General features: G+C 44.0%; 2 protein-coding genes across 2 annotated transcripts; both read right to left on the bottom strand.

The window, feature by feature from the left end:
- Positions 1-250: 250 nt before the first annotated feature.
- Positions 251-10,629, bottom strand: CHMP5 (charged multivesicular body protein 5). Its single transcript, XM_086468872.1, has 8 exons — positions 10,498-10,629; positions 5,610-5,714; positions 4,797-4,843; positions 3,119-3,212; positions 2,968-3,039; positions 1,856-1,964; positions 1,338-1,450; positions 251-860 (listed from the first exon to the last, which is right to left on the bottom strand). Exons 1-8 carry the CDS (start codon positions 10,564-10,566, stop codon positions 810-812), a joined length of 660 nt encoding a protein of 219 aa, XP_086324998.1. The 5' UTR covers positions 10,567-10,629; the 3' UTR covers positions 251-809.
- Positions 10,630-11,002: 373 nt separating this feature from the next.
- On the bottom strand, positions 11,003-27,297 carry FH (fumarate hydratase). Its single transcript, XM_086468978.1, has 10 exons — positions 27,181-27,297; positions 21,853-21,987; positions 20,972-21,082; positions 19,138-19,314; positions 18,002-18,184; positions 16,858-17,023; positions 14,818-15,021; positions 13,534-13,661; positions 11,783-11,936; positions 11,003-11,219 (listed from the first exon to the last, which is right to left on the bottom strand). The coding sequence occupies exons 1-10, from the start codon at positions 27,295-27,297 to the stop codon at positions 11,077-11,079; spliced, it is 1,518 nt and encodes a 505-aa protein (XP_086325104.1). The 3' UTR covers positions 11,003-11,076.
- Positions 27,298-27,776: the final 479 nt, after the last annotated feature.

Genomic DNA, 27,776 nt, shown 5'->3' with positions numbered 1-27,776 from the left:
GCCCCCGGCCCCGCAGGCGGCCCCCGGCGAGCGGAGCCCAGCGCCGACCGCCGGCCCGGGCCGGCCAAGGAGCGGCAGCCGCGCCGCCCGGGGCGGCCTGGGCCGGGACGCCGCTTCCCCGACAGCGGCGGGGCCGCGATCCGAACCTGGCTGCGCCTCCGTGCTCCGGCCGCACACGGCACCGGGTAAGAACGGGGGGGGGGGGGCCGGCTGAGACCCCGTTCGTCACCAGAAACACCACACGACAGGATGAGCTAATCTACGTGATTTTATGTCTCCACAGAACACACCAAGTTAACGACAACCCCGTTCGTTACAGCTTCCAGGGTTACAGGTACGACACCATAAAACGTCTCGAGGCTGCAGTAGTTTAAAAATCGCTTTCAATTCTTTTATCAAATAAGCGTAGTAATAAGGGAGCTATTTTACAGAGTAAGCAGCAACGCACAGTCTTAGTTTCAAGAAAGAGAAACATAATACAAAGCCAAAATAAACCTCAGCTATCAACAGCCACCACTACTCTTCACGTGTTACTTTGTCCATAAGACACGGAAATCAAAACCTGTTAGACTGACTGCATCCACCCAGGGAATTGTGCCGAATTTTCCGTTAATAGAAAAGTCAGTAGTAGAACAACTTTCTTCAAAGAAAGAACACCACCAGCCACTCATATTGCATTCTAGGATGTAGTGCTATTACGGTTATACTGGAAGGACAAGTTCTCCAGGATTTAAAAACAAAACAAAAAAAAAAATCTTAAATTGATTTGTAAAGTGTAGTTCATTATATCCATTGTGCTTCTGAAACATCTATGTCGCAGGGATCTTTGGCAATCCAAATTCATCCACCAATACACCATCCTGTAAGAAAAAAGCAGCAACAGGTTAGCAACTCTCCACCGACCAGAACATTTCACAGAAGTTTCCTTACAATTTCCATGAAGTGATGTAATTGTCTCGGTGTGACAGCTGCGATCACAATAAGAGCATCAGTGTTCTTCTGCACTGGGAAACTATATTAAAGCCCCAAAACCAAACACACAGAAGACTGACTTATGTTTTTAAGAGTAACTACATTAGGAGCTATAACAGTACACTTAAATTCTACTTGCAGTCTGACAAGGTTAGACAGGGGTTGTAACAAGCCATTTTAGCTCTTTAAAATGTAACACAGAGCATTCAGTACACCATATTCTCTCATGTAGAACATCCAAAACATTCAGCACCTTTTTTTGTTAAAAATATTAAGGATTCCAAATATCAAGCAACCCACACAAATGTGATTAATCCAAAACAAACAAACAAATGTATTTTGCTTTCAAAGAGGAACAGACTCACTTTGTTTTTCGTGTCGGTAGGAGTGACCTCTGGGATTGCTGGAGCAGATGCAGCTTCATCTAAGTAGGAATTGTCTTCATCAGCTAAAAGCTCGTCACCTAACGCATCCAGTTCTGAAAACGGATTATGTTGGTTGAAAAATTATGCAAGGAGTTTCTTTTGCAAAAGAAAAGTTGCCCTCACAGAGAAAGAGGATTCATACTGCACGCTTACATTCACGCTCACTTAGCATCACTTGGTCATCAGCTGGGAACACACACATAGACAAATTAGAGAGAACCTTCTTTCCTTGACTGTAGCATTCCCTCAGCATCTCCCATGTTTGTCTCATACCCTTGTTACTGCTCTTAAGGGAAATGCAACGTTTACGTTTAAAACAGTGATTAAAACTTCTTTTTTTTTTTTTTTTTTTTTTTAAACACACAAAGTATTTAACTAACGAAATTAAAAATCACTGTGTGACCGTATGATGATTTTTACATTCAGTTATGTAAAAAATCATCCTCCACCTTCCTAACCTGCTTCCAAGTCATCTTCATCAATCTCCGGTGTTCCATAGCTACGGCTCAGTGCCTCCTGGACTTCGTTGGCTTCTTCCATCATATCCTCTAACTGATCTTGTATGTCCTGAAGCAAGAAACAGTTTCAGCTGGTCCATATTTAATAGTTCTAGTTGAATTTATCAAATTCAGCTGAATAATTCCAACCTACAAGGCGCTCAAATTTTTTAATGCATAAACCATTTTTTGAAGCAGTGTGAATACAAGTCAAGACACAGGCATTCAGTACTATAGTCTGGCCTTAACTGCTATTAAAATTAAAATAAATGTATGAGGTAGAAAAAGGGGAACCTTGAAACGTCATCTCTGCGAAATCCTTTTGTCCTAAGTATTCTTCAGGGTAAACTGAAAATCTCTAATAAATTACCCAGAGACCAGCCTTATCAAGAAAAGCAGGAGAGTCTGAAATCTGGAGAACTTCAAACTACTGTCTGGAGAACAAGCACTAACCCGAGTTGTGCCACAGCAAAATGTAGAAGATACTTTAGCACACCTACTGGCACTGCACTTGGGTACAAGCAAGGAAACAAGCAATACTTGCCTGAAGATTTACAATGCAGGCCACATATAAGAACAGCACAGGAAAGAGAATTTAAAGGAATTCAGCACAGACAGGGCCAGGCCTTGCAAACCCCTTGAAATTACATCTGTTGTTTGGTTTTTGGTGGGGTTTTTTTGGTTGTTCTTGGTTTTCAGTTGTTTTTTTAATCAGGCACTACCTTGAACTGGAGGAGCAAAGGACTAATCTGCATGTTGCCAACGGGGAGGGGGGAACACAGGACAAAAAAGCCACAGCACGAAGTATTCAAGGAACTATTCAATAACATTTATGCTGAAGTGCAGAGGAAACAAAGGGGGAGATTAAAGATCAGCCCAGCAAGGAAATGACAATCAGCGCAATGAAACCAACAACTGACTGTGCAGTACCACTGACTGTGGTCCCATAAAAAAAAGAGAGGCAGACTCAGGTGAACTGAAACAGGCAGCTTATCTTTAAATTACATAGTCCACTCGTCACTACTTCAGTACACCGTTTCTGTTCTTTAATAATTTAAACTATAGCAGCTCACCTCGATTTGATCAATTTTGACTTGCTTGTAAGCTTTCTTCATCTCCTTCACTCCCAGCTTCATTGCATCGACCTAGAACAGAGTCATACACCTGCTTGTATCTGATGCAGCATACACAAATTAAATGAATGTGAGATTAACAGAGTGGTACCGTTGTCTTTGTATCCTTCAGTGCCTGAATAGTGTAATTAGCTTGCTCCATATTAAAAGACTGCTGTGATAGATTATCCCTCTGTTGTTCATACCTGTTAAAAACAAGGCAAACAATGGCTTTAAAACACCGTCCTAATTATTGCCACAAAAATTCTTAATTTTTTTAAAAAAATTAAAAATCAGCAGCAGTAGTCTAAGGATAGGAACAGGTTTAATTTTTTTAGTTTATTATAAACAACCACAGACTAAACAGCTTCATAAAAATCTGGCCATTAGGCATTTCTGTGTATTTAAAGTTGACAAAGCTGTTCCTGAACTAAGCTTCTGTTTCAACTGACGGCGACACCGTATTTGTACAGGCTCACACAGCAGGTGAGGATACAGCCCAAGCTTTAACCACTGTAAGCGAGAGATGCACGCTGTTGTGTGCTAATGCTGTAAGCAGAATGGAAGAGGTGCAGGTTATCCACACCACAGTGGCTCTGCACTGGAGCTCTGCAGGGCAGGGAGGAGGGGGAGGACAGGGTAGCAAAAGGAAACTGTTAAGGCTAACAAAAAAGAAAAGGGAGACTTAAAAAAAAATAAAAATCAAGAAATCACCCTTCTCAAAGCTAAACTTGTATCCAATCAGAGTGTAAAGTATGTCAAGTGAAAGACAAAAATGAAAGCAAAAAACCAAACAATGAGTCCTTCCTCAAACATCCAAGGCAGGAGGTCTGCGAGACAAGGATGATCCAAATACAAACCAGCTGCTGGACAAGGAACGACTAAATAGATTCCTGTTCAACCAGATGGAAAAGAGATGACTGAGGGATAGGATGACAGCCTGTTATGAGGGGCCCAGTGACTATTAATAGGGGAACAACTATCAAGGAAGACTAGCAGGAAAAAAGAAAAAAAAAAAAAAAAAAAAAAAAAGAAAAAAAGAAAACCAAAACCAAGCAGTCCTTCCCGCAACATCTAACTAAACTATTGTATCCTTCCCACGCGGGGGTATTTTGGATGGCAAGAGTTCACAAGTCCCAAGTAACTGAGCAAGCCTGCAGAGGTACAGTTCATCTGAGGGACGTCAAACGCAAGACAGTACGAGCTTTGGCTCAGCTAGGATCTAAGAGATTTGCAGTTCAGGGACTGTAAGATATTCCAGTGAAGCACCCCTGAACACCTGCCACGTTCTGACATTCTCCCCTTTGTATCTGTTGCTGGACACTTTTCGGTACCAGCCTAGCCCACACCACAGGCTCACCCGTCCTGTCCGTTCTGGGTTTTTTAACAGACACCATTACCTGCACTACATGTGCTCAAGTCCTCAAGGGTGTCCTCAGAGGACAGGTAAATTTCCAGTAAATCAGGCCAAGATCGAGTGTGCAATTTACAGTAATCAATTAATAATATAAAATGAGGCACTCTCTGAGCCAAGCATAGCTTTACTAATGAGCAGATTTAGGTCAGCTTGTCCCAATCCAAATTTATATACTCACATACAAATAAGGCAGAAATATGCTGATGCAAGATCTGTAAGGAGATGCTTCTGAAAGGCTGGCTAGCTTGTTCCGCGTTTTTCTTTAAAGAATGTTCAGAAGCAAGAGTACTGGAAAGAGAAATTAAAGAGTGCCACCCCCCTCAAAAGAAAAGAGGCTTTCATCAATCCCAAACTGAGAAAAGTTTAAACTTACATTCGCTTCTGCTTTAACACTCTCAACGCTTTTTGCTTTACTGTATTCTGAAAGACACAATATTGTTGCATTAGGAAAAATATTTTACTTTACTCTTGATTATACCATTTAAACCTAATGTATCACATTTAAGTTTTCTAAGATTCCTCAGTTACCAGCGCAAAGAGTTTAACAATAATGACATTCAGCATCTGTCCTGCATTAATGATCAACCGAATAGGCTTGTACATAAGGCTTCTAAGAGAAAATACTTTCAAAATTTCTGGCTTTTGAATTTATTTTTTTTTTAATAAGCAGAATACAAAGACAAACTTAGTCCATCAGAATTATCTTTCATCAGCATTTTAATGGTCAGCACCAAATAACACTGCAAACAGTACTTCACCAATACTGTTCATATTATTAGATACGTCTATTATTAGATACTTTTTATATTATATGTTCATCCCCTCTCAAAAACGGGTTTTCCTCCTCCCTTTCTGCACAGTGCGGACCTTTTTGTTTTGGCTCATGAACAAAACAGCCTCTCCAGCAGATTTCATTCAGGTATCGGAAGGAAGAAGGGAAGCAAGTTACTTCTGATTGAGGACTTACATTACACTTTGGAAGAAATAAAAAAAACAGTGAAAACACTGTTCAGAGATGTACGTCCAAGAGATGCTGCAGAATAAAAACAATCCTGCAGGATCTTATATGTCACCAGCAGGGCAAGATGCAATTCCAAGAACCTGATAAACTGGCTAAACCACCCCGCTACACAACAAGAAGTGCGAGTCACATCCTCTCGTGCTTAAACCCCACAGAGATTCTTACCTTTGCAGGCCCCTCTCTCATCTTCTTCATTTGATCCTTGTACTTCACTAGTTCTGCATCAAGCCGAGCGATTTTCTTGTCAATTGACTCAGCTCTGCTATCCACCTTTAACACATGACAGGGAAAACACATAAAACCACATTCATTAAGGTTTTATTCAGTTATTGGACAATAAAAAGAACGGTCTCAGTTTTATTATGCTTCTAACTGAATTGTTTCTTCACTCAGTGGTTTTATGAGCAGTTTAAAGTGAAAGACCTTCTACACGGAGCACAAGAAACGTTCCGAGGTTGCAGGAAGCTCTGCCCCTGTAACGTGTTCTCAGCATTTTGAAATGCTCCCTTGCACACCCACTCAAGTCACAGTCTCTATTCAGGAATTTCTGATAACATCCAGTGCCAGGGACTAAACCGGAATGGAAAAAGAAAAACAGAAGTGCACCACGCTGGCAGATAAGGGGGCAATGCGAAAGGGACAGGGGTGTGTTCAGCAAGGCTCAAGGTTTATTTTTGGTGGGCAGAGAATATTAATCCTTCAGAGTGATACCTGGATTACTGGTTAGGTTTAAGAAGCCCAGATTCAACCTTTTTTTTTTCCAAAGGTGCCTGACTTCTTTGTCAGAGAGACACTCTTCCCATCGCTTCCCGCAAAGGCAGCCAGGAGGCAGCGGTTCCCCCGGTAGCTGCTGGGAATTCTTACTGGGGTTTCGCTCCCAACGCCAACAGCAGCTGCCCAGCTCAGCCGCCAACCCCAACAGCCCTGGCACAAAGCATGTCACGGAGCTGTCATGGTGGAAACGTCTTAACCCTTCTGCATGAGAGGGTGGAGGATGACAACTACGTAACGAGCATGGGTACAGATCACTAACAGCATACGCAAAGTCACAACCCAAAGAAAATCTCCTTAACGTGAACCGACTCTCACAGCATTTCTCTGGGAACAACAGAATAAAGCTTATTAACTTCTCATTCCAAGAAGCCTCTATAGGGATTAGAATACAAGGACATTCCAGTTATAGCAGGAGATCAATCAGGGCAAATCTACAATTCTGACTTGCTAATAGTGTGGCTAAACACGGGTAATTGTGCAGATTTTCATTTTGGTGTCTCAATGATCCTTTTAAATCTCTGCTCTGTGACAGCGGCATGCATTTGCCAGAGGCACCCTGAGCAGAACATTGGATATGAACACTCCACACAAGACACAAAATTGCCTGGGCACAGCTGGCATTGAAAAAATTCCATTCAGCTTTCTATTACACCAAATATTTTACTAATAGCAAGGAAAAAAAAAAGATGCATTTGCAATTTTAAAACTCTTGTAGGTTCAAAGTGTAGCACCTCCTCAAGATCTTCATCAGCTAAATGCACCTTTGGGGTCAGCCTCCTTCACGGGAGAAAACCAGTTATTTGGTTTATTTATATAATGATTCTTTCAGGCAGTACTAGCAGGAAACAGAGACAGATCCTCCTACATCGATTAACTACAGAAAAATTTCACACACATGTTATACAGGACCTAAGTTTTTAGAAATGAGAAAGGGGAGAAGAGGGGAGAACGGATCTAATTTATCCAAAAGAAAACTCAACTGTGTATTAGGACTTCAAGAGCTGCTTTCCATTGTTCACAAATACGGCACACCAAGGTACGTTTCGTTGCTACAGAAGGGCCCCAACTTAAACAAAAGAAATGGATCGTGGTATCTGAAATCTCTGCTGAACAAAATCACAGCTTATTTCAATAGAAAAAAAAAAAAAAGAACAGCACGTATAAGATGAAATTTTAACATCGTTGTCACAACTATCAGCCTTATGTTTTGTTTCATACTTACTACTCCGAAAAACCCTAAGTTTGGAGTGTTCTTCCAAAGAAGAAAAAGTCAAAACAATACCAATGCCAGAGTTCCTGACGCATCCTTCCTCCTACCAGCCTCATGACAGCTTTGAGTCATCTGACTGTGCTCATCAGCACGGACAAAAAAAATCCGCCGCTTACTGCAGTGTCAAGGGGGGTGCGGCAGGAGAGCGAGCAGGAGGGAGGGAGGGTGCGAACGCACCCGTGGGGGGCAAGCAGGGAGCCAGGAGGGCATCACGCAGCCAGCCGGCACACTCGGCAGTACCCAGCCACGGAAGAAAGCAGGGAGAAGAGATTCCTGGGCTTCAGTAAACACCTCAGATTAGTGATCCCCCAGAACCAGCTCTTTAAATGCAAGTCTGGAATTATTCAGACACCTTAAGGGGATGTTTGTACTCTTACCACAGGAATAAAGAGCGCATTGTGTGCTGATCTCACTGGGTTCAGCCTGCATACGCGGGAAGGAACATCCAAAACACGAGCATAATTACTGCCCAAGAGTTGTCTACATTTCTACCCAAGGGTATCGAGGAACATTATCATTGCTCACCAAATACCCAAGTCCCTGACTGCCATGTAGTGGCGAATTACCACTGAAGTAACATGGTAAGAGATTTTACAAAGCAATCTGGCTCTTTCAAAAGGTACAACGAAACGTGTCCAAGATTGAAAACAGCACAGAAGTGATACAACTTGAGTCTCCAAACCATCGAATTTAACATGCTAAAGAAACAGTGCAAGTTTTTTAGTCTCTCACACAACTTGCTTCAATAATTCCCATGTAATTTAAGAAAAAAAATTGAATGGTATCTCTAGTCCTTCAGCAGGACCTATACCAGAGACTTCACTGTGGTGGAAATGAACTGAAAATACCGGAAGCCTTTCACAGATCAGACAGATTACTTCATGTAAACTGGCACAAAAAGTTAATTCATAAACTTCATACTTGTAAGAGGCGGTATGTGTCTCCCCACACCTTCCGTATACAGAACTGTCTGAAATTTTAGTTCCATCCCCAGAAATTGAAAGTTGTCAAAACAGGGCAAGAAGCCAACAGGAAGATCCATGATGACAACAGTGGCTTATAGATTTCCTCGCACCAAAGAGCTTGCTCAGGGCCAGCCCTTCATCTCCCAGCAGCTGACCAACACAGGCTCATGAATTCATACCTTAAAAACCACCTCGTAACTCATCATTGGTTACCAAGTCCCCACGTACGTAAAATAAACCCGAAACTCTGCTTTTCAGTTAACCCGCTGCCTTGTGCAGCCGAGTTTTCAGAGAATGTAATTACAAACAACTAGAAGAGGATCAAAACTGCACGCAGCTCCCGGAGGGTGGCTGTGACTATCACCTTTTTGGGAAAAAAAATCCTAAATTCCTGGTGTTGCCAGTCTAAGCAGCTGTTTACATTGTGTTTTTACGTACCTCAAAAAACCACTGGGATTGAACAAGCTCCTAGTGGCAGACAGACTACCAGCATATCTAAGTCTGGCCTGTTTTGTTATGATCTGTCTCAACATCAGAAAATGGACATTACCTCAGAACTGTCCAAATCAGCCCTCAGAAATCTAATTAATCCAGAGCTGGTTGCCACAAGGCAGAGGTTTGCTCTGATTTTCTGCTTATTGCACTGAAACGGCAAATTTAAGTAATAATAACAGTATCTCAGATGGATTTTGGAGTTCTAGATATCCACCAAAGCATTCACTGGTAACAATAGGAAAGTTCACCCTGATTTTTGAGCATATGCTGTATTTACTGCTCTAAGTAAGCGCAGTCAGAGATATGTTTAGGATAGCAGGTTGTTCAACAATAAAATAACATAAAAACCCACTAACTATGATCACTTCTCCCAGCCACTGACACACACAAGAGATTGATGTGCATGAGCTTGTGTAGGTAGCACTGACAAATATTAGGTAATTAAGAGGTCTCTTCACTGGGTAGCAAAATAAACCTTCCAGGAGGAAAACGGCAAATTTTCCACAGAAACTTTTTGTTGTCAGGTTCCACGGACATTACTTAGTTAACCTCCATTTATACCACAATGGACCTTTTACCTGACTTTGTTAACCACTCAGGCAAATACTCGAGACCTCTGTGTTCTTTCTTCAGCTTTTAAAATCAGTTTACACAGAAGGAGCTATAAAAACATACCACGGTTTTCTTCACAAACTTAAAAGCCAAAACCAAAACAAAACAAAAAAAAGACTACGAAATGACAAGATTAGCCTTCTTAAAACTTCTCCTTAACCTTCCCTTCAGGCAGGCCAACCTCACAACAGCTGTGAAGTGTTCTACCACGTTTTGTCAGCATTTCTTGCTTGGTCCGGGCTTGTTTAACTGCCCATCTTCGCCACCGACCCTACGGCAAGCTCCTCGGTAGTAGAACAATCTTCATCAGAAGGTGAGCTCGTTCCCTTGCTCCTGCCCCTGCCTTCCCACAGCTTGGCGTGGCAGGAGGCAGCCAGGGCAAGCAGAGCCGCCAAGTCCTCCGGTGGAAACACCGAAAACACCCACGGGGCCGTGAGGAGCGCCAAGCCCCCGGCGCACACGGGGGGCCCGCACGCCCGGGCTGTGCTCCCACGCCCAGGGCACACCACCAGCCACGGCCGCGCACACGCCCGCTCCCGCACACGCTGTGCCGGTGCGCGGGAGCACGCTAAGACACACCCGGGCACGGGCACGGAACCGTGCGCTTCCGCGTACCGGCAGGCCGGCCCGCCCGCCCGCAGCTCCCCACCCGCCCCTCCGCGGGCGGAGGCCGGCACGGCCCGCGGGCGCGCCCTCAGCCCCGGGCCTCTCCCGGCCGGGCCCCCACAGCCCGGGCTGGCTTGCCGGCCCCGCGGCCACCCCGCCGCTCCCCTGTCCCTCCCGCGGCGGCGGCCGGCCCCGGCAGCCCACCGGCCGGCCCCGGCAGCCCACCGGCCGGCCCCGGCAGCCCACCGGCCGGCCCCGGCAGCCCACCGGCCGGCCCCGGCCCTTCGCGGCGGTCGGGGGCGCGGGCCGGGTCCCCCGGGAGGGCACTCACCGTCCCGATGCAGTCGGTGAGGCTGGGCGGAGGCGCCTTCGGTTTCGCTTTGCCAAAGAAGCGGTTCATGGCGCCGGTGCCTGGGTCTCGGTCTCGGTGTCGCTCCCGGTCCCGGTCCCAGCAACGGCGCTCCCCGCCGACCCGGAAGTCCACCGCCGGCCCCGCCCCCAAGGCGGAAGCCCCCGTAGACGGCCCCGCCCCCGAACTTCCGCCCTCCGGTCGGGGCGGCGGGCCGGGCCGGGCCGGGCCGGGCCGGGCCGTTCGGGGGGCGGCGGGGCGCCCGCCCGCAAGGCGCCCTGGGTGCTGTACCCGAGCCGCGGGGCTTGCACCGCCTTGGCAAAATGGCCGCCGCTGCCGAGAAGCATACCTTTACGGTGACGTCAGCATGGACACCGTGCTTACTTCCTGTGATGTAAAACAAGATTAAGGCGGCAGAACCTTCTCTGTCAGGTCAGCTCGTCTGACCGGTTAAAAACTAACACCGTGAAAACATGTGGAACAAAAGCATAGTGGTTTATTTTATTTATTTTTTACGTTAAGAACACTTTTTTTTTCTTTTTTTTTTTTTTCGCAGAGAAGTCACTGAGGCCCCAACATATCTTTGGGCTTCACCCACTGATCAAACTGGTCTGACGTAAGAAATCCCAGCTTTATAGCGGCTTCTTTTAACGTCGTCCCTTCTTTGTGCGCAGTTTTGGCGATCTTGGCTGCCTTGTCGTACCCTGTAACGACACAAAGGGCACGAGTTACCCACTCGCAGCTTCAGAAGGTTTTTCAGAGGCGAGAAACCAGGGGGACACTTGGCCTTCAGGGAATTAACACACTAGATATTGCTATTACTGCTTAACTCAGCTTGCAGTAATGGGCACCAAATGTTTACACCAACTCCTTACTTAAAGTGAAGGTAAACTCTGTTATTCTGGTCTTAATGCATTGAGATAAAGTTTTATGGGACTTTCTACTTGAAAAAAAAAAAAATCCCATACTGTAATCTTTCACTTTTCACTGTTATTAGTGGTCACATCAGGACTACAGGTACACAAACTCTCCCAATCTCCTATTAGTTCCAATTATTTTTATAATGCACTGGTACAGCCGCTGCAAGGCGGACACATCTTTTTTCAACAGCAATAGCAGTTGGTGACGTTCAAGTAAATCAACTTTTGGCCTGAGCCGTGACTTGGTCTCCTAAACATCGTGACAATACAAATAATGTGTGCAAAATAACGTTACCGCAAAATATTTCAGTATGATGTTTTGAGGAGTTTCTGAGCCTTAAACCTACCTATGTGTGGGTTCAGTGCTGTTACCAACATCAGAGATTCACTCATTAGTTTGTTGATCCTGTCTGTATTGGCTTGGATTCCAACTACACAGTTGTCCGTGAAAGAAACACAAACATCTCCAAGAAGTCTTGCAGAGTTTAAAACATTTTTAATCTAACAAAAAAAAGAAAAAAAACCCCAACTGTTACAGTCAGACATTAATAGTTGCACAATCAGGCGCATTTGTTCATAACTAGTGCCCCCCTGCAACACCCACTTCTCTAACGGGCTCTTTGTAGAAAAGGAGTACAGTGACTAGGACACCCTCCTCCCTCGGGGGTAAGCTCAGCCACTCCTCTTTGAAAGAACTCTGTGAGGAGCACTCAGGAGAGGAAGAACTCTTGCAGAAGACCACCACAGGATGCACAGACATTGCTACAACAGTTCACAAACAACCAAGTAAAAAAATCCATGAAGGCATCTGGTTCATTGTCATTTCCCCCCATCAGACACCAATCAAGAAGAGACACCTAAAAATATAAAGCACAATGATGCCCGGCGTTAGTCCTCCACTTTGACAATCCATAACATGCCACTTTTTTTTTTGAGAGGTGTCTGTTTCTATCAAAATTTATCTTCTGCTAGGTCCCTCTCTTGGATGCTCAACATGATTTTATTTTTTTCCTCTTCAAAACCAGTTGCCATATGCTTAGAAGAAATATGTTCAGATGGGTGGAAAAAACCCATTATCCTAAGCAGACACAGTAAGGGAGAGACAAACACTGATTTTATTATAAAATTTCAATTTTCTTTCAATCATTTCTAACTAGCATAATAAAAAAGCAGTATCAGTCAGCATAGGCTGTGCAGAAAAACAACATATGACGTGCTGCTTCCTTTGTGGCTCTTATTTCTAAGGTAAGAAAGACTCAAAAACTTTCCTTTTATTTCTATTTAGTATTAGAATCTTTTCTGCAAGTCACCTTAATTCTTTTTAAACTGTCATCCCTACTGTAACCTCCATGCTACTCCTTCAACACCCTATGCACAGTTCTCCACAATCTTCTGATTAATGCTTTTGATTATATTCTTTTACTCAATTTCTCCTCTGTTGATTTTTCCTTCTTGGTTTAGAGAAACAAACAAAAAAAAAGTAGATAGCCCAAAGAAGAAAGTAATAGTTGTGACTTGGTGTGAAAACATCCAAATTTCAGTACAAGGTGTGACACTCAATTAACTTGACTTTTTTTAATTAAATACAGAGAAGCTGCAGTATGTATCTTGGTGTACCCTGCTCACACTGTAGAAGGCAGGGGTTATTTTAAATACTGAAGTCTAACACTAACCATTTACAATTTTACATGACTCACTTGCCAAAAGCATGTAATCCTTCAATATTCAGCAGGAACGGAAGTTACTAGCAGATAGTTAAAGAAAAAAAATTCCTTCTTTATCTAAAATACCAAATTTGCTTTGGCTTTGGGTAAAATTTAGTCCCAGATTGTGTTCCTCTCTCCCCATTTCCTCAGACTGATGATAAGCACACATTGTTAAGACAAAAGCTTATCTGCGTAAAGGTTTCGCGTAAAAAAGATTGCCAGTTCCCTGTCTAAACAACAAGGACTTCCCATACAAAAGAATAAAACTTGTTCTCACAATTTATCAGCTCCTCCGGTGCTCGTATTAACCAAATATTCACCGAGGTTTTCTTCCCCGAGGTCGTACAAACGATGTTTAAAAGACCTACGTATTTAAAACACTATGAACTTACCATCATGGGCTTAAACACATTCAGTTCGAAGTGCCCATTGCTACCTCCTACAGTAACAGCAACGTGGTTTCCCATCACTTGGGCTGCCACCATGGTTACAGCTTCACACTGGGTGGGGTTCACTTTTCCTGGTTGTGGAAGGGAGAGAAAAACATTACCAAAGAAGAAGGAGGAAGAAAAAAAACCCCAAACCCATCAAAACCCAGGAGTTTGCTCATTTACCAAATCACATTCAACAGAAGCTGTTTTGTAGGAGGTAACATGTCTTACTCATGTGTTTCTGTGCACCACAGAAAGGAAGTAATTTCCATAAATGCTATTAAATTGACTGTCCTATTTCAGTAATCCAGCTAGGATGCTTAAAGCAGCTGTGACTGCTTTAGTGATCTACCAGGGCCTTGAGAGCTGGATCCAATGTGCAGGAGCTAAGCGGCTGGTAATTACCACAGTTCTTCACAGTCAAGAGATTATAACCTGTCTTTACTCCTGCAAGCAGGCATTTCTGGTAAATCACTACCAAACCTCAGTCAATTTAAGAAAAGTATTACTATTTTGTTAGAATTACTTGCTAATAAAATTAGTACACTATGTTTAGTTTGTCAGGAAAGCCAAACCAAATCAAATTACAGTGGTCTCCTAACAAGGAAGTTTTATGGTTTATTTCATTTTTAGAAATAAACCTAGTAAGAACATTGATCACCTCCTTTTTTAAAGCCAGCTCTGCTCGCTGGTTTCTTTTATACAGGAAGAACATGCCTAGCATAGTTTTGGATGTATGATTTCCATATATACATCCTTTTTTGGGAGAGAAGCAAGGAATTATTACCAATATTATCCGTTCCTTTCTGATGCTCCCATAGAATGAGATCATTGCAGAAGGGAAAGTGTGAGTCCGTAACACTAATCATGCTGGGAAGTAAAGACAAGTCAATTTATGTCACGATATTGCTACAACTCATAGATTAGATCATTTACAGCTTGTTTCAGAATAGCCTTTACATAACAATTGTAGAGATCTCGCAATTCAGAAAGAATGCTTGTATTAAAATAAGTCGTACGTTTACAGCCACTACTCTCCCCCCATACTTGCCACACACAGCTGTGCAAGCGAGCATTTTTATGAACACAAATGTTGGTAAAATATGGCAGAAGATTAAAAACTGACAGGAGTGTTGAATCATGGACTTACTGATGTTTGTGGTGGTGTTTGGTAAATGTCTGTTAAGAGTTAGTGGTCCAAAACAAAAGAAACAGGCAATTTTTCTCTGTATGTCTTCTCTGTACCTGGCATGATGCTGCTTCCCGGTTCGTTTTCAGGCAAGATGAGTTCTCCTAGTCCAGAGCGTGGTCCAGAACCCAGGAAACGAATATCATTAGCTATCTTCATCAGACTACAGGCCACCGTGTTCATGGCTCCGCTGAGTTCAACGAGAGCATCGTGAGCCGCAAGAGCTTCAAACTTATTTGGAGCAGTGACAAAAGGCAAACCTACACGGAGGTGGGGGAAATATTAAACCTGTGAGGCACCTCCTTGCAGACATAAACCAGATAATCCAACACATAATTAGCTTAATTTAAAAAAAAAATACTAACACTGTAAGATCATCTGCTTCTCTAGACCTTTCCTCACGAATATATTCCTTAAACAGATTAAATTCAATACAAAAGACACAATAAAGTCACTAAAAACCAGAATAATATGAACTTTGAGCATCCACCCACAACGAAGGTACAAGTTTCAAGCTTTCATACTTTTGCATACTAAGCATTGCTTTGCACCACAATATATTGTGGATATCAATAATCTCTTACAAGTTAGCCCAAACTTAGGTATTTCTTCCATTAAATCAAGTTAGATTCTTTAGATTGTCAGTTACTGTGACGCTTTCTCTCAGTTATGAAAACAGGGGTTTGCAGCACAGCGCAGACATTAGGATAAATAAAAAGTAATCGCAATGGAATTAGCTACTTAAGAAAAAACGAGGCATCCAAGGATCAGCACTGGAAGGGAACAACAAACGAGACAGAACATGTGAAAGCGGATTCAGACTCAGGACCCCCGAAATTGCTGCCAACGGCAAGAGCACTGGAGCAATGGAGGCGACAGCTCTGTTTATGTTAATTAAACGCCTGAGATTTAAGGCTGGGTTCCATAATGGAAAACAATTCTTCAGGGCTTTGCCCTGGAAGAAAAGTCTCAGCAGAATTTTATTAGCGGTAGCGGGCATCACTAAGGACGTGTGCGGGGATGCTGACTGCGGGCTGGACTGCTGCCCCACCAAACTGCTGCTCTGCGCTTACACTGCCAGTTTCACCAAGAGCAGCGTCACACCGCTTGCTACAGAAACAGCGGAATTTCTACTATGTTTTGCAGTTCCTGATAAACACCAAATCCCAGCCAATTTACACGGGCTTCTGAACTGCACAGCTACCTTCTCAGCTGCAGAGATCCTTCCCAACTTTCCATTTTGCCCTCGCCAATAAACTTCCCCTGTAAGAACACGTGGAACTCCAATAGTCTGCCCGACTTGTTGGAAACTCATACAACCTGACCACATGGTCCACCTAACAAGTGTGAAGATGGGAGAGCTTCCTAACACCACCACGGGCTTCTTTGAGCACCAAACCAAGCCCTGTACTGCTTCTCAGCAGCCGTTGCTTACGACAAGTTACTTCTTTCCTCTCAGGGTACAAGAAAATCTTGACCCTCTATGAGACAGTGAAAAATTGATTCATTGAAACAAAAATACTGCTGATAAGCAGTTCCAGGTTTCACAGCACATTTAAGTGAAAGGCATATACATTCATTTGGGGGGGCACTTTTAAAACCAATACTGTGACAAGTAACTGGTTCACAGATCAAAAAACTCAGTGGCTCCACAAATTAAGGTTTAAGACCTATAAAGGCAGCATCAAAAATTAGACAGCTAACTTTTACTTTCACAGGAAAAAATGTGGTGGCTTTGGGAGGTCTTTTTTTCCCTCCTCTGTGCCGAGTCACCATAGATGAAGGGAGTCAGAGGAGCAGAGGTCAAGAGAGAAGCTGGACTAATAATAGAAGCTTGAAACTGTAACCACCTCCAATAAGCCTCGTTAAGAAAAACACAGTAATTTCAGTCACTTTCATTGCATTGGGTATAATTACAAAAGTACATTCCATGAAAAATCCTAGGTACGAGGCATATAAAATACAGCATCAACATGTTAAAATAGAAAGACAATTTGAGAAGCTTATGAGAAGTATGGAAACTGAAAGATTAGGTTGAGTTTGGCTGTATGTTACGCAGACTGCTTGACTAGTAACTCTGAAATATCATTCCTCACCCGTCAGTTCAGCCACTTTAGCAGCAACTTTCTCGGCAAAGCCAATCCTTGTGTTTAGTCCTGTACCAACCGCAGTCCCGCCAGCTGCCAGCTGATACACCCTCGGCATGGTTGACTCAATCCTAGCCACACCGTATTTGATTTGTTGCACGTAGCCACTAAACTCCTTTGAAAGAAAGGAGGACAACATAAAGGAACAAAGACAACAACCAAGAATAAGCATCTAAAATTATGTACATTTCTAAGATGATTGGATGAATTTCTTTAAAAACCTGGAGGCACTGAACGTCACACAGATGCTAAATCTGTGCATGTTTTCATTAAGAGGGAATATGTGCATATATTAGAAGATTGCTCTCATGGTATGAACCATTACACATAAAACCAACCTACACATCTCAAAACGTATTCACAATGCATCTTCCTCTTGCCTTTTCTCTCAGTTGTGTACTTGGCAGGATCTGAATCCAAGGTACATCAGCTCTCAGATTAAATTCATGTTCCCAAGGCTCAATTAGAGAAACTGATCCTGGGCTTTTGTCACTTGATTTTAGTTAGTGAAAAAAATCACTGTGCATTATTGGAAAAAAACCCACAAATTTTACATGGATTTTTATCAGTTCAGTTTAAGTTAATTCATTACCAGATTAATGTAACATAAGCCATTCTTGACAATATGACAGCAAAGATTTGCTTTCATATATGTGTAAACACACATATATATACACACACGCGATCATATATATCAAAGATTTTTGTTCAAAACACTTAGCAGCCTTGTGGGTTGGCAAAGCCTCGTTTATGTAAGCTCACAGATTACAAACTACCTTCTTCCTTCCAGTGACAGTGTAACAGAAATACCATGTCATGTAATTTGGTCATGGAACATGATTTAAAAATCACTTCTATCTTACTACTGTTAGAAGTATATACACGGAAAAAATGAAGAAAATTTGTGATGCAGTAGAGTACAGCATCCAGCAAACTCCAATAAAAGATGAAAACACTCTGACTGAGATCCAGCCAGTCTCCTGTCAATTCTCTTAAGCTATCAACTTGATTTAGGCCTCCTCAAGTTCGTCTCAGTTTCCTCCAATATGTTTACAAGAATTTTCCAAACAAATGCATAATTATTTTTTTTTACCTGCCCAAGTGTAAGTGGCACAGCATCTTGTGTATGAGTGCGCCCTATTTTTATGATTTGGGAAAACTCTTTGGATTTCGCTTCAAGTGCATTCTGTAGCTTCTTTAGTCCAGGTAACAGCACCTCATTAACCTCCTGGGCAGCAGCAATATGCATGGCCGTTGGGAAAGTGTCATTTGAACTCTGTGAAGGAAGTTCAAGAAATTTATTTACAAGCTTTTCCTACCATTGTTGCTGTAAGATATACACCTCTGGCTTCATTCTCTTTATTCTATAAACAAGAAGAAAGTAAGCAACTTTGCAGTGTTCCACAAGTCAATCTGCAGGAATAATCACATTTTCCAAATTCCAGTCCTGTACCTTATTGATAAAATCAACTTTTTATAACTACACCCACAGAAAGATAAATTGAGTTGATTGTTCACAACAACATTGGGACAAAAAAAAATAAATTACTATAGTAGATATGAGAGATGAGTAACAAATGGATGGATGATTTTAAAGGAACTGCAGGTGACTTTAAAAAACCCATGTGTTGCTTTCATAATGTTAAATGCATAGTTCCCAGAATATTTAAGCTCAAAAGATCAGGAAGGGATATAACCAAGTCTGTGGCTTAAACCTCAGCTAATCTGAAGGAAATATTAAGAGTGAAGTATCATAAAAATGTCTACCACAATCCCTGGGGGAAAAAAAAATTGAATGGATATTTCATTTGCCAATTACAGGACTTTAGCCCCTTTATAATCCTCTCTGTATGCTTTATGCAATGTACTATGGAAATAACCGTTACAAGTATCCAACCTTTAGAAACTGGATCTCTATTTAACTTCTTTAAGACCGTCTGCAGTAGCACTGGTTGTCACCAGGCCACCTCTGCCCACTGCATCATGTGAATTCATCTGTCATGAATGAGTTCAAAAGTTTTAATCTAAAAAGCTCATACTGTCACTGACTAATATTTTAAAGTTCATCTAAACTGAAAAACCTGGAAGATTGTTGCCAAAACTGTACATAAAACTCCTTTTTTTTTTTTTTTAACATCTAAATAGTGGCAATAAGACAATTCAAATTCACAATTCAAAAAAAGCCCCAAACTTTTGACGTTAAAAGAAGTACAATACAAATAACACCACCTGGCTTTTGTTGACATGATCATTCGGATGTACTGGGTTTTTGCTCCCCAGTTCGCCCCCCATTATCTCAATGGCTCTATTGCTGATGACTTCATTGACATTCATATTGGTTTGAGTTCCAGACCCAGTCTGCCACACCACCAATGGAAAGTGATCATTTAATTTTCCTTCAGCTACCTATAATGGGGAAAAAAAAGAGAAAAGTTCTACCGGAACAAAAAAAAGTTAAAAGGATAAACCTGAGAATTTTATAGCTATAATTAAAATAATATTCTCCATTATATTTGAAAATGTACATATAACAAGTGTGAATTTATACCAGAATAATTAAAGAGCGTTTGATATAATACAAGATATTAAAGCGGAAAAAAAAACTTCTACTAACGCTGAATTCTGAAACACAGAGAAATACATAATTTGATTTCATGTTCTACAGTCACAGAAAGAAAAGATTTTTTTAAAAGGTCTTTTAGGTTGTATCTTCTCCCTCCCAAACAACGCAGATGGTTTTACAAGCCAAAAAACATCACCCCCTTCCCAAATTTTAAAGCCATTTAAATCTAATCCTCCTGGGTAGGACTAGAGGCAGTACGTGCTGGTTCTCCCTTCCACAGTTACTTGCTCAGGTTAGTAAGATCTCCCAGGCAAGGGAAATATCCGAGGTAGTTTCTCAATCAGAGCACAATAGGCGCTTCAGGGTACTGATTCGGTGTTGTGTGTTTCCTGATGACCATGGTTATGACCACCCTTTGGGTGTCAGAAACATCAATTTTTGGACAGTGCTTATCTGTTTACAAAATCCTCATCGCCATGGGTGTTCTGCTTTCTCCAAGGAAACCAAGCTTAACAACTGTACAGTTTCATCATGAACACTGACCACAACCGTACAGCAATTTGAATTAACAAGCATTCGAAGTCCATTCCTTACGGGAAACAACTTTCAGAACCCATTAATCTACACTAAGTAGCATTTAGCTACTTCTGATCCACCTTTAAGCAGGAGAACTCTAGAAACCACAAGAAGAGACTGGACATATTCTGGAGTTCGCTGGAGCTCTTGTGTCTTGGGACTTACGGTGCTACAGCTGCTAGAAAGAGGGTAAGGCCTTCTGCAAACACTGAAATACTTTGAAGCCAGTCGAACAAGAAAGCTCTGTAAAACAACGCTTCCAGACAAATATATCTGTGGATTTACAGAAAGCGACACACCTGGTATTACCATCCCTCAAATAATGGTCATTCATAAACTCTGTGCACTTGGGTGGCGTTTATCCTGGAAAGAGAAGATGCCTCTGTGTGTCACATCATGTTCCTCTTTAGCTATAAAAGTGATACTTTAAAAGCACAGATTTACTAGGGAGCTTAAGTCTGCAGAGGAAACAGACTAGTAGCAGAGAAACTGTTCCGATTGCGGATGGTCTTCACATTACCAAGATGAAATTGCTTAAGAGACTGGAGACTTCAAAATGAAAAAGCCGGATGAACCAAGAGTCCATTCCCCTCACAGGTTTTTTTATACTGTTCATCTGGTAAGAGTCAACACTATGCAAGTAATGGGTAGGCTTAACAGAGGGGAAAATTACATTGTTTTTATAACTTAAGTATCAAAATGCATTTGATCATTCTATCATTTCTATAAATGCAAGAAGTAAAATAGTAGAACACCGTATTAAGTAAATGATTTCTCAACCTGAAAACCAAAATTTACTAAAAATAAATGCCTTCCTCTAACAATTTGAGAAATGAGAGGTCTTCCCTCAGCCTCCAAACTTCCTGTGAAAAGCTTAACAAAAACACAAAGACACTTCTAGTATTTTGAACTGTTTGTTCCTACCTCATTTGCCGCCTTTACGATAGCATTAGCAATCTTTGGGTCGAGACCATAATCTTGATTTACTTCAGCAGCTGCTCTCTTCAAGATGCCAAAAGCCCTTATAACTTGAACCTGAGATACAATAGTAAGTTTAAATACATAATCTTTTTTTTTTCCCCAAAGGACATTTTAGGAACCTATAGCCCAGGTCTAGTTCTAAACCAGACTCCTTCCGAACTTAAATCCAGCAGCAGCCCAGCAGCCAAACCAAAGTGCCATCAGCTCACACGACCTGTGCTCCCGTTAACAGTAACATTTACCCACACAGTACAGAGAGCACTACCCAGCTCACGCCTTCTGTGTAAGTCCAGATATGCTTCGTGTATCAAAACAGATTACATTACAATGAACAGAAAACAAGAACTGGTTCTATTTCTAAAATAGCATTTTTGAGGGCAAACTGACACATTTCAGTCCACGGAAAGCCAGTGCACCACAAAGCGCGTGCACACTAACGCTCCATGCACAGCTACACGTGAAACAGTAACCGTATCAACTCCTGCTACACCAAACATCTCCAGTAACAAACTACACAACGCTGTAGCAGACAAACTGTTCCATTCAGTCTTTCATCTGCAGAAAAATGACACATTTCTATTCATCCTGGTTATTAAAAAATTTAAGCAAGACAGCAAAACAATTATTCAAAAGCAATATTCAATTTATTTAAATTAAATAAAAAGTACTTCTAACACAGAACAGTATCTTGCCATGGAATTTCTAACTTCAATTAAAATTCAAAGTTGCTCATATTCCCAGCAAAAGTCTGAGAAGGCGGCATTCACTCTCACATCCAAAATACAGGTAAAGAGAAGAAACGAACACAGCTTTAAATTACTTACTGGCATTCTTTCTGAAACACCTCCAATCTTGAAGTTCATTGTAGACCTTACAGTCTGGGCACCATAGTACTTGTCACTTGGGACCTTCAGTTCACCAAAGGTATCATATTCTATCCTAAAAGCCTCTTGAGTGGACTATGGAAAAGGAAAAAAAAAAAAAGCATTTCAAATATTGCTAAACAGCACATCCTTTTTGAAAGCTGATACAGTTAAGAAAAAATGTGCAAGAAAGGGGAAAATAAACAAAGACACGCAGCTAGTCAGAGGTGGTTTTCTAATTATATCTTCAAAGTTAAGATATCTGTCTAGTTCGAGCACCCGTCTCACTAAAACTCACAACTACTAACGCTCGTCCCTAGCAAACCCACTGGTGACAGGCAGCACTGCAAGACTTCAGACTCGGCTGCCGCCCACTGGACGAAATAAGCCATCCTGACAAAAGACTCAGTGTCTCTCTTTGAAGAATTAGGAACTTACCTCACAACGTACAGAACTGGTGTTTTGTGAAAACCAAACTGAAGGACCAGCACGGTGAGAATCCAGGTGGCACCCACCCAGGCAACAGACACCTAACGCAGTCCCTATTGGAAATCCACAGTGCACATGGGGCAGAAGGAAAGTACTGGAAGGGAGCAATGCTTAATGCAGTACCAAGTTACTGACAATTATCTTCTTAAGCCTAAGAAACCAGGAACACAGTGCCCTAGCTGTGCAACACGAAAACCTCCACCTAGGTATATCTTGTGCAAGGTAAGGCAGCATTTCTGTAGCGCATGCATTATTACCTAGCACAGGCAGAGGTACATTAAGTTTAGCTGACATACACCAGCTAAAAAATAATCTTTCACTTTTTGTGAAACAACTGGTCCATTTGTGATGATGAGATCACATTCCCATGCAGCTCAACAAAGATTACAGGACGGGACAGGAAGCACAAGCAGTTTACTCTTCCTCCCCCCACGCCTTGGTCAGCCAAGTCCCCGTTTTCTGAGAGAAAGGTGTTCATCCTTCCCCAGAAGAGGAGATGACCCTTCTTGCACTCTTCAGGAAGTGGAAGAAGTCTTTTTTAAGTCTTTTTTTAATTCTTAATCATAGATGAAGTAAAACAATCCCAGCTCCATCGGTAGGCTACACACATACATATCGCTGGGCTCTGCCCTAACAGAGGTGAGTCCTCGGGATCGCTGTAACAGAGCATTAGGTCAGTGTAGCAGCACAGTGAAAGAAGAAAAGCAAATGTTAGAAACCATTAAGAAAAGCAGAGGATGCAAGAAGAAACATTGCTGTGCCACCATGGTCCATCTACACTCCGAAGTCTCTGTGCAGATTTGGTTCTTTTATCTCAAAAAGCATAATACCGGAAACAGTCCAAGAAAGGCAGTAAGGCTGACGAAAGGTAGGGAACAGCTTTCTTAAGACAACTGTTTCACTCAGAAAAGAGACAACTTGGGATTTGAAGGAACACTGAGGTCAATAAAACCATCAGTAGAATGGTGATGGGTATTAGCTGCCCACTGCCTCTTCCAACACAGAAACAGGAGCCGTACCATCAGGCTAGCAGGAGCCAGGAAAAGGAAGCAGCTCATCGCACAAGCAGCAGACTGACGAAACTCCTGCCACCTGATGCTGTGGATGCAAGAGGCCCTCATGAGTTTAGGGAAAGCCAGATAAGCACTCAGAAAAAAGATCTAAACTGGGTTATTACACAGACAAACCACAGACTCAGGAAATCCTCTGGTGTGAAAACGAAGAGCCTGGTCCAGAATAAGAGGAAAGCATCATATCCGCGTGCACAGTTCTTACTCTTCCCTAAGTGTCACTTCTGAAGCCAGACTGTTCCCCTCTTCTCTTGGTCCATGTTACCTGTTCCTCGCTCAGTGGGTCTCAGTCTTCTTGGACAGGAGCCCAGCTGGGCATTGGGCAGAACGCCCTCTCCAGCAGCACTGCCTTTCTGCAGCAGCCTGGCCAGGTCCACCTCACGGCGGAGGGCAAGCTGCAGGCAGCGGGGGGGGGGGGGGGGGGGGGCTGTTCCAGCCTTTCTCCTGGTGGTCCTAGTCCTAAGCAGCATTCCCAGCTAGGGAGAGATGCTCTGCCCTCAGGTACTCCAGCAGTCGCGTGCCAGAGAGACCAGCCCCGCTCGGTTAGGGCACTCTGGCAGAGCAGGTGGTGCATGTCACCCAAAAGAGACTGCCCCCCAGATCAAGGCCAGCAAGGGTTAGCTCTCGCATCATTGTCCCTCTCCCCACACCTCGTGTTTTGGCTGATGCTCTCCCAGACACCGAGCCCAGAATAATACAAAGCTTGGCGTGGACCAGTACGCCATCCCTATGTTCTTTAATCCTCTTTATCCTATTTCAGTCACTTAGCACTCGTTAGCAGGCTAACAAGAAACAGAACATAATCAACGCTTCTTCAATATCTTACTCCAAACATGATTAATAGTGTCCTACTGTACACGTACACGTACTGATAGTCCAACAGTAGCGATTATCGTGGTCTCTGAAATCCCTGCTTTTGCTACTTGGGCGCCTTGCATAAGCAGAAAACGTCAAGCTTTCCCTAGAGCTGGGTAAGCAGAACCAGTTCAGCTCCAAGCCCAGCTCTTGGTATCACCAGTGGTTCAATCACCAGAAGGATCCGTATCGGAACAATATAAAAAGTTAAACTACCTGGCACCTTTTAGACAAAAAAATCTAGCGGTTGCACAACTCATTCCTCAAACTTATGTAATTCCAATGTCAACAATGATGAAACAGAGGTAAATAGGATCCGTACCTCCTTGTACAGGTACCTTTTAATGACCAAATCCTGTTATTAAAAAAAATTTACTTCCCTAGACAATTCCACGTTACACTTACAAACTCCAACAAAATCAACAGGGTAAGGTGATTTAAGCTGAATGTCACTGGCTGATCAATAGCTTAACAAGTGACCTTTGGTAAAAAAGCAAAGTGTTATTTTTCATACATACCAAAGTAACTAAACTAAACTGCAGCACTACCTTCAGACTAACGTAGCAGCCTGCAGAAGTCGCTGTCTGAATTTTCATATCAAAACCACGCTTCCCTCGCTCCTTAGCCAGAACTCACCCCCTTGAGCGCCTTTGTAAGCTGAAGGTCCCAGTTCCTGAATCTAAAGCGGTTTCTGCCGCCGCTCCCCAACGTGTGTCAGCCCTCTGCTCCCCCACCCTGCGCCACAGGAGAAGCCAAAAGGAGACCTAGCAACTCTGCCACGAGCCAAGGAAAACTCCTGTGATCGCTTAGTGTCTATCACAGCTATCAAGTCTCAGCTCAGAACTACTATTCCTCACCTTTAAAAAAGAAAAATTATTTGTTTTATAAAGAGGCATGACAAGGTGCGCTCTGCCCTCCAAAATCCCAAGAACCCACAGTCCAAAGCTTACATGGTTGGGCAAATATAACTGTCCTTTGCCTTGTTGCAGGGAACAAATCAGCCAGAACTGATTGCACCATAACGCACTGGAGATACTAAAATGGCAAAACCGCTGCAAAAGTGCTTCCCGCGGAAAATTACCTTCTGATTTAGGGATGCAGCAACTTTTGAACATAAGTATTTCAATTTAAAACCTCACCATTTTTAGCACGTCAAAACCAATCTTTAAAGACCAGCAGAAAATGGAATTGGTGCTCAACTGCTCTCCTTTGACAGATGAAGAATGTTTCCAATTTTAATTGTTGTTTCTCCTTTATAATATCAACTGAGTCACAAACTCTGAAATTTACTCTCTAGAAACCAAAAATTTTACATTCATTTGAAGCAGGGTCATTATGGTCACCATCCCATTTAAAACATCTCGTGCAATTCAGCTCTAAATTAACACAACAGTCACACTGCAGAACAACAGGAACATCTGGTTGTGTCTATACAAGGTGTTCCAAATCACAGCTCTTTCTGATGAAAAATCTCTGCAAATATCAAAAAGTAGTGTCTGGGGTTTTTAACGTAAATACCCGTTGGTATACTTTTGCCTGTCCTCTTGGAAATAAAAACAAAGTTTTCCTGTAAGAATTCAAGGGCTGCTTGAGTTCCAAGTTCGCTGAGGAACATTTCGCTATCACTTCTACTGTTATGTAAACCCAAGCAATTAATACCATCTATTTACGGGACAGGTCATATTTCTGACCAGCAAAGACCAAAACACATGTATTTCACCTAATACTGTGGCCTTCGTAAATATCAGGTCTTCAGCAAGTCAATGAAGACCACGGGCTATACTGGTTTTCTTGGATGATGCCAAACAGAAAAATAAAATTAAAAAAAAAAAAAAAATATCACTGACAGGCCAGTGGTTTGTGAGTTACATACTCTGCTCCGACACAGGTTTTCTTACACAGGTACGTGTCATTCACCGTGCAGTTTATTCACTCATTTGGAAGCTTGTTCTTTTAAATGCTCTTTTCTACACCTTGATCAGTATCACAGATTTGGAAGTTAACGTTCTAGTTAAATTCATTAACTAATTTAGCAAACTAAAGACCTAATAAAATCCTGAACACCCCACTTTCTGCTGAAATTCTTCTGACAGTCTAAGTTACCCCCTTGTTTTAAGGAGTGAGCTCACAGAGATGCACCTGAGCCTACGGCTTCCATGCGACACCCCAGCCGCCAGTGCCGAGATTCGAAGCTCCTCGCTCCAACCGCGGTTGAACCGTGCGTGACAGCCCAGCCCCACTCGTGTTTCAGGCTGAGACCCCACGGACTAGACTGGAGCTGAGGGATCTGCCGGAGGTCGCAGGCGGTTCTCCGCTGGAAGCCCCCCAGTTTTCAGCCAGCCCCAAAGCCTCTCCAGACACCCCCGTTTCTGTGAGGCAGCTTGTTCTCACTTGTACCTCAGCAGCTCTGAGAGGGCCCGAGGTTTCTGCGGAAGGAGCGGCGCTGGCAGCAGGCCCTGCAGGGGCATCGTTCCTGCCCGCCCGCCCGGTGGTGGGACGCCGGCCCGGCCCTGCCCTCCCCGGCCCCGCCGGCAGAGCTCACGGCCCTAGATCTCAGCGCATCCGGAGAACTGCGCCCCGCAGCCGACCCCGGGGGCCGCAGCCCCCTCCGCCGCAGGCCGCACGGCGCCGGGCGGGGACAGGCCCCGCAGCCTCCCCGGCAGAGGAGGGAAACGGCGCCAACGCCTTTCCCGGTGCCGCTGCCGGCGCCTCCCCGGGCAACACACCGGGCTGGAGCCCCCGCTCCTCCCGGTGCGGGCGGCGAGTCGCGAGCGCCGGCGGGCGCAGGGGGCGGAGCCACGGCAGCAGCGGCTGGCGGTAGCAGTTAGAGGTCACCGCTCCCCCCCTGCCCCCCCCTTACCCCGCCGGTGCTCACCATGGCGGCGCTCGGCGGCGGCAGGCCCCAGCGGGCGGCGGCGCGCGGGGGCGGCTGGCGCGCGAGGAAGCCGGCGGAGCAGCCGAGGCGGCGGCAGGCGCGGAGTGAGCGGTGCATGGCGGCGGCGGCGGGGGGCACCGCGGGGGCCGGCCGCAGGGAGGAGACAGGCAGCGCGCCCGCCCCGGACGAGCGTCAAGGGGGCGGCAGGAGCCACCCTCGGGGCAGGGGCGCCGCCGCGCCAATCCGCCGCCGCCGCCGAACCGCCTCCGCGGGCGGGGGCCGGGGGCGGTGCCGCCGGGCCCGCACCTGCGCAGAACCGGGCTGAGGGCGGCACCGCCCACGCGTCGGGCAACTTCCGCCCGGCCCTGAGGAAAACCGTCCTGCCCGCGGCGGCGGGGAGGCCGCTGGGCGAGCAGCGGCCGGGCGAAGGGGGAGGCAGGAGCTTATTTAAGGTTTCCTCCCCGCTGAACGACAGGCAGGCTTGCTCCAGGACAAAGCCAAGGCCAGACCCCCTGCCCTTTTCCCCTCCTGCCCAGCACCCCGGGGCGAGGCACGCAGGCACTGCAAGGGTGAAACAGGGCGGGCTCCCTTTTTCC

This window comes from Leptosomus discolor, chromosome 8, assembly GCF_034619465.1.
Source record: "Leptosomus discolor isolate bLepDis1 chromosome 8, bLepDis1.hap2, whole genome shotgun sequence".
Classification (NCBI taxonomy): domain Eukaryota; kingdom Metazoa; phylum Chordata; class Aves; order Leptosomiformes; family Leptosomidae; genus Leptosomus; species Leptosomus discolor.
The sequence above is the reverse complement of the archived record's forward strand: the minus strand, read 5'-3'. Positions and strand labels throughout refer to the sequence as shown.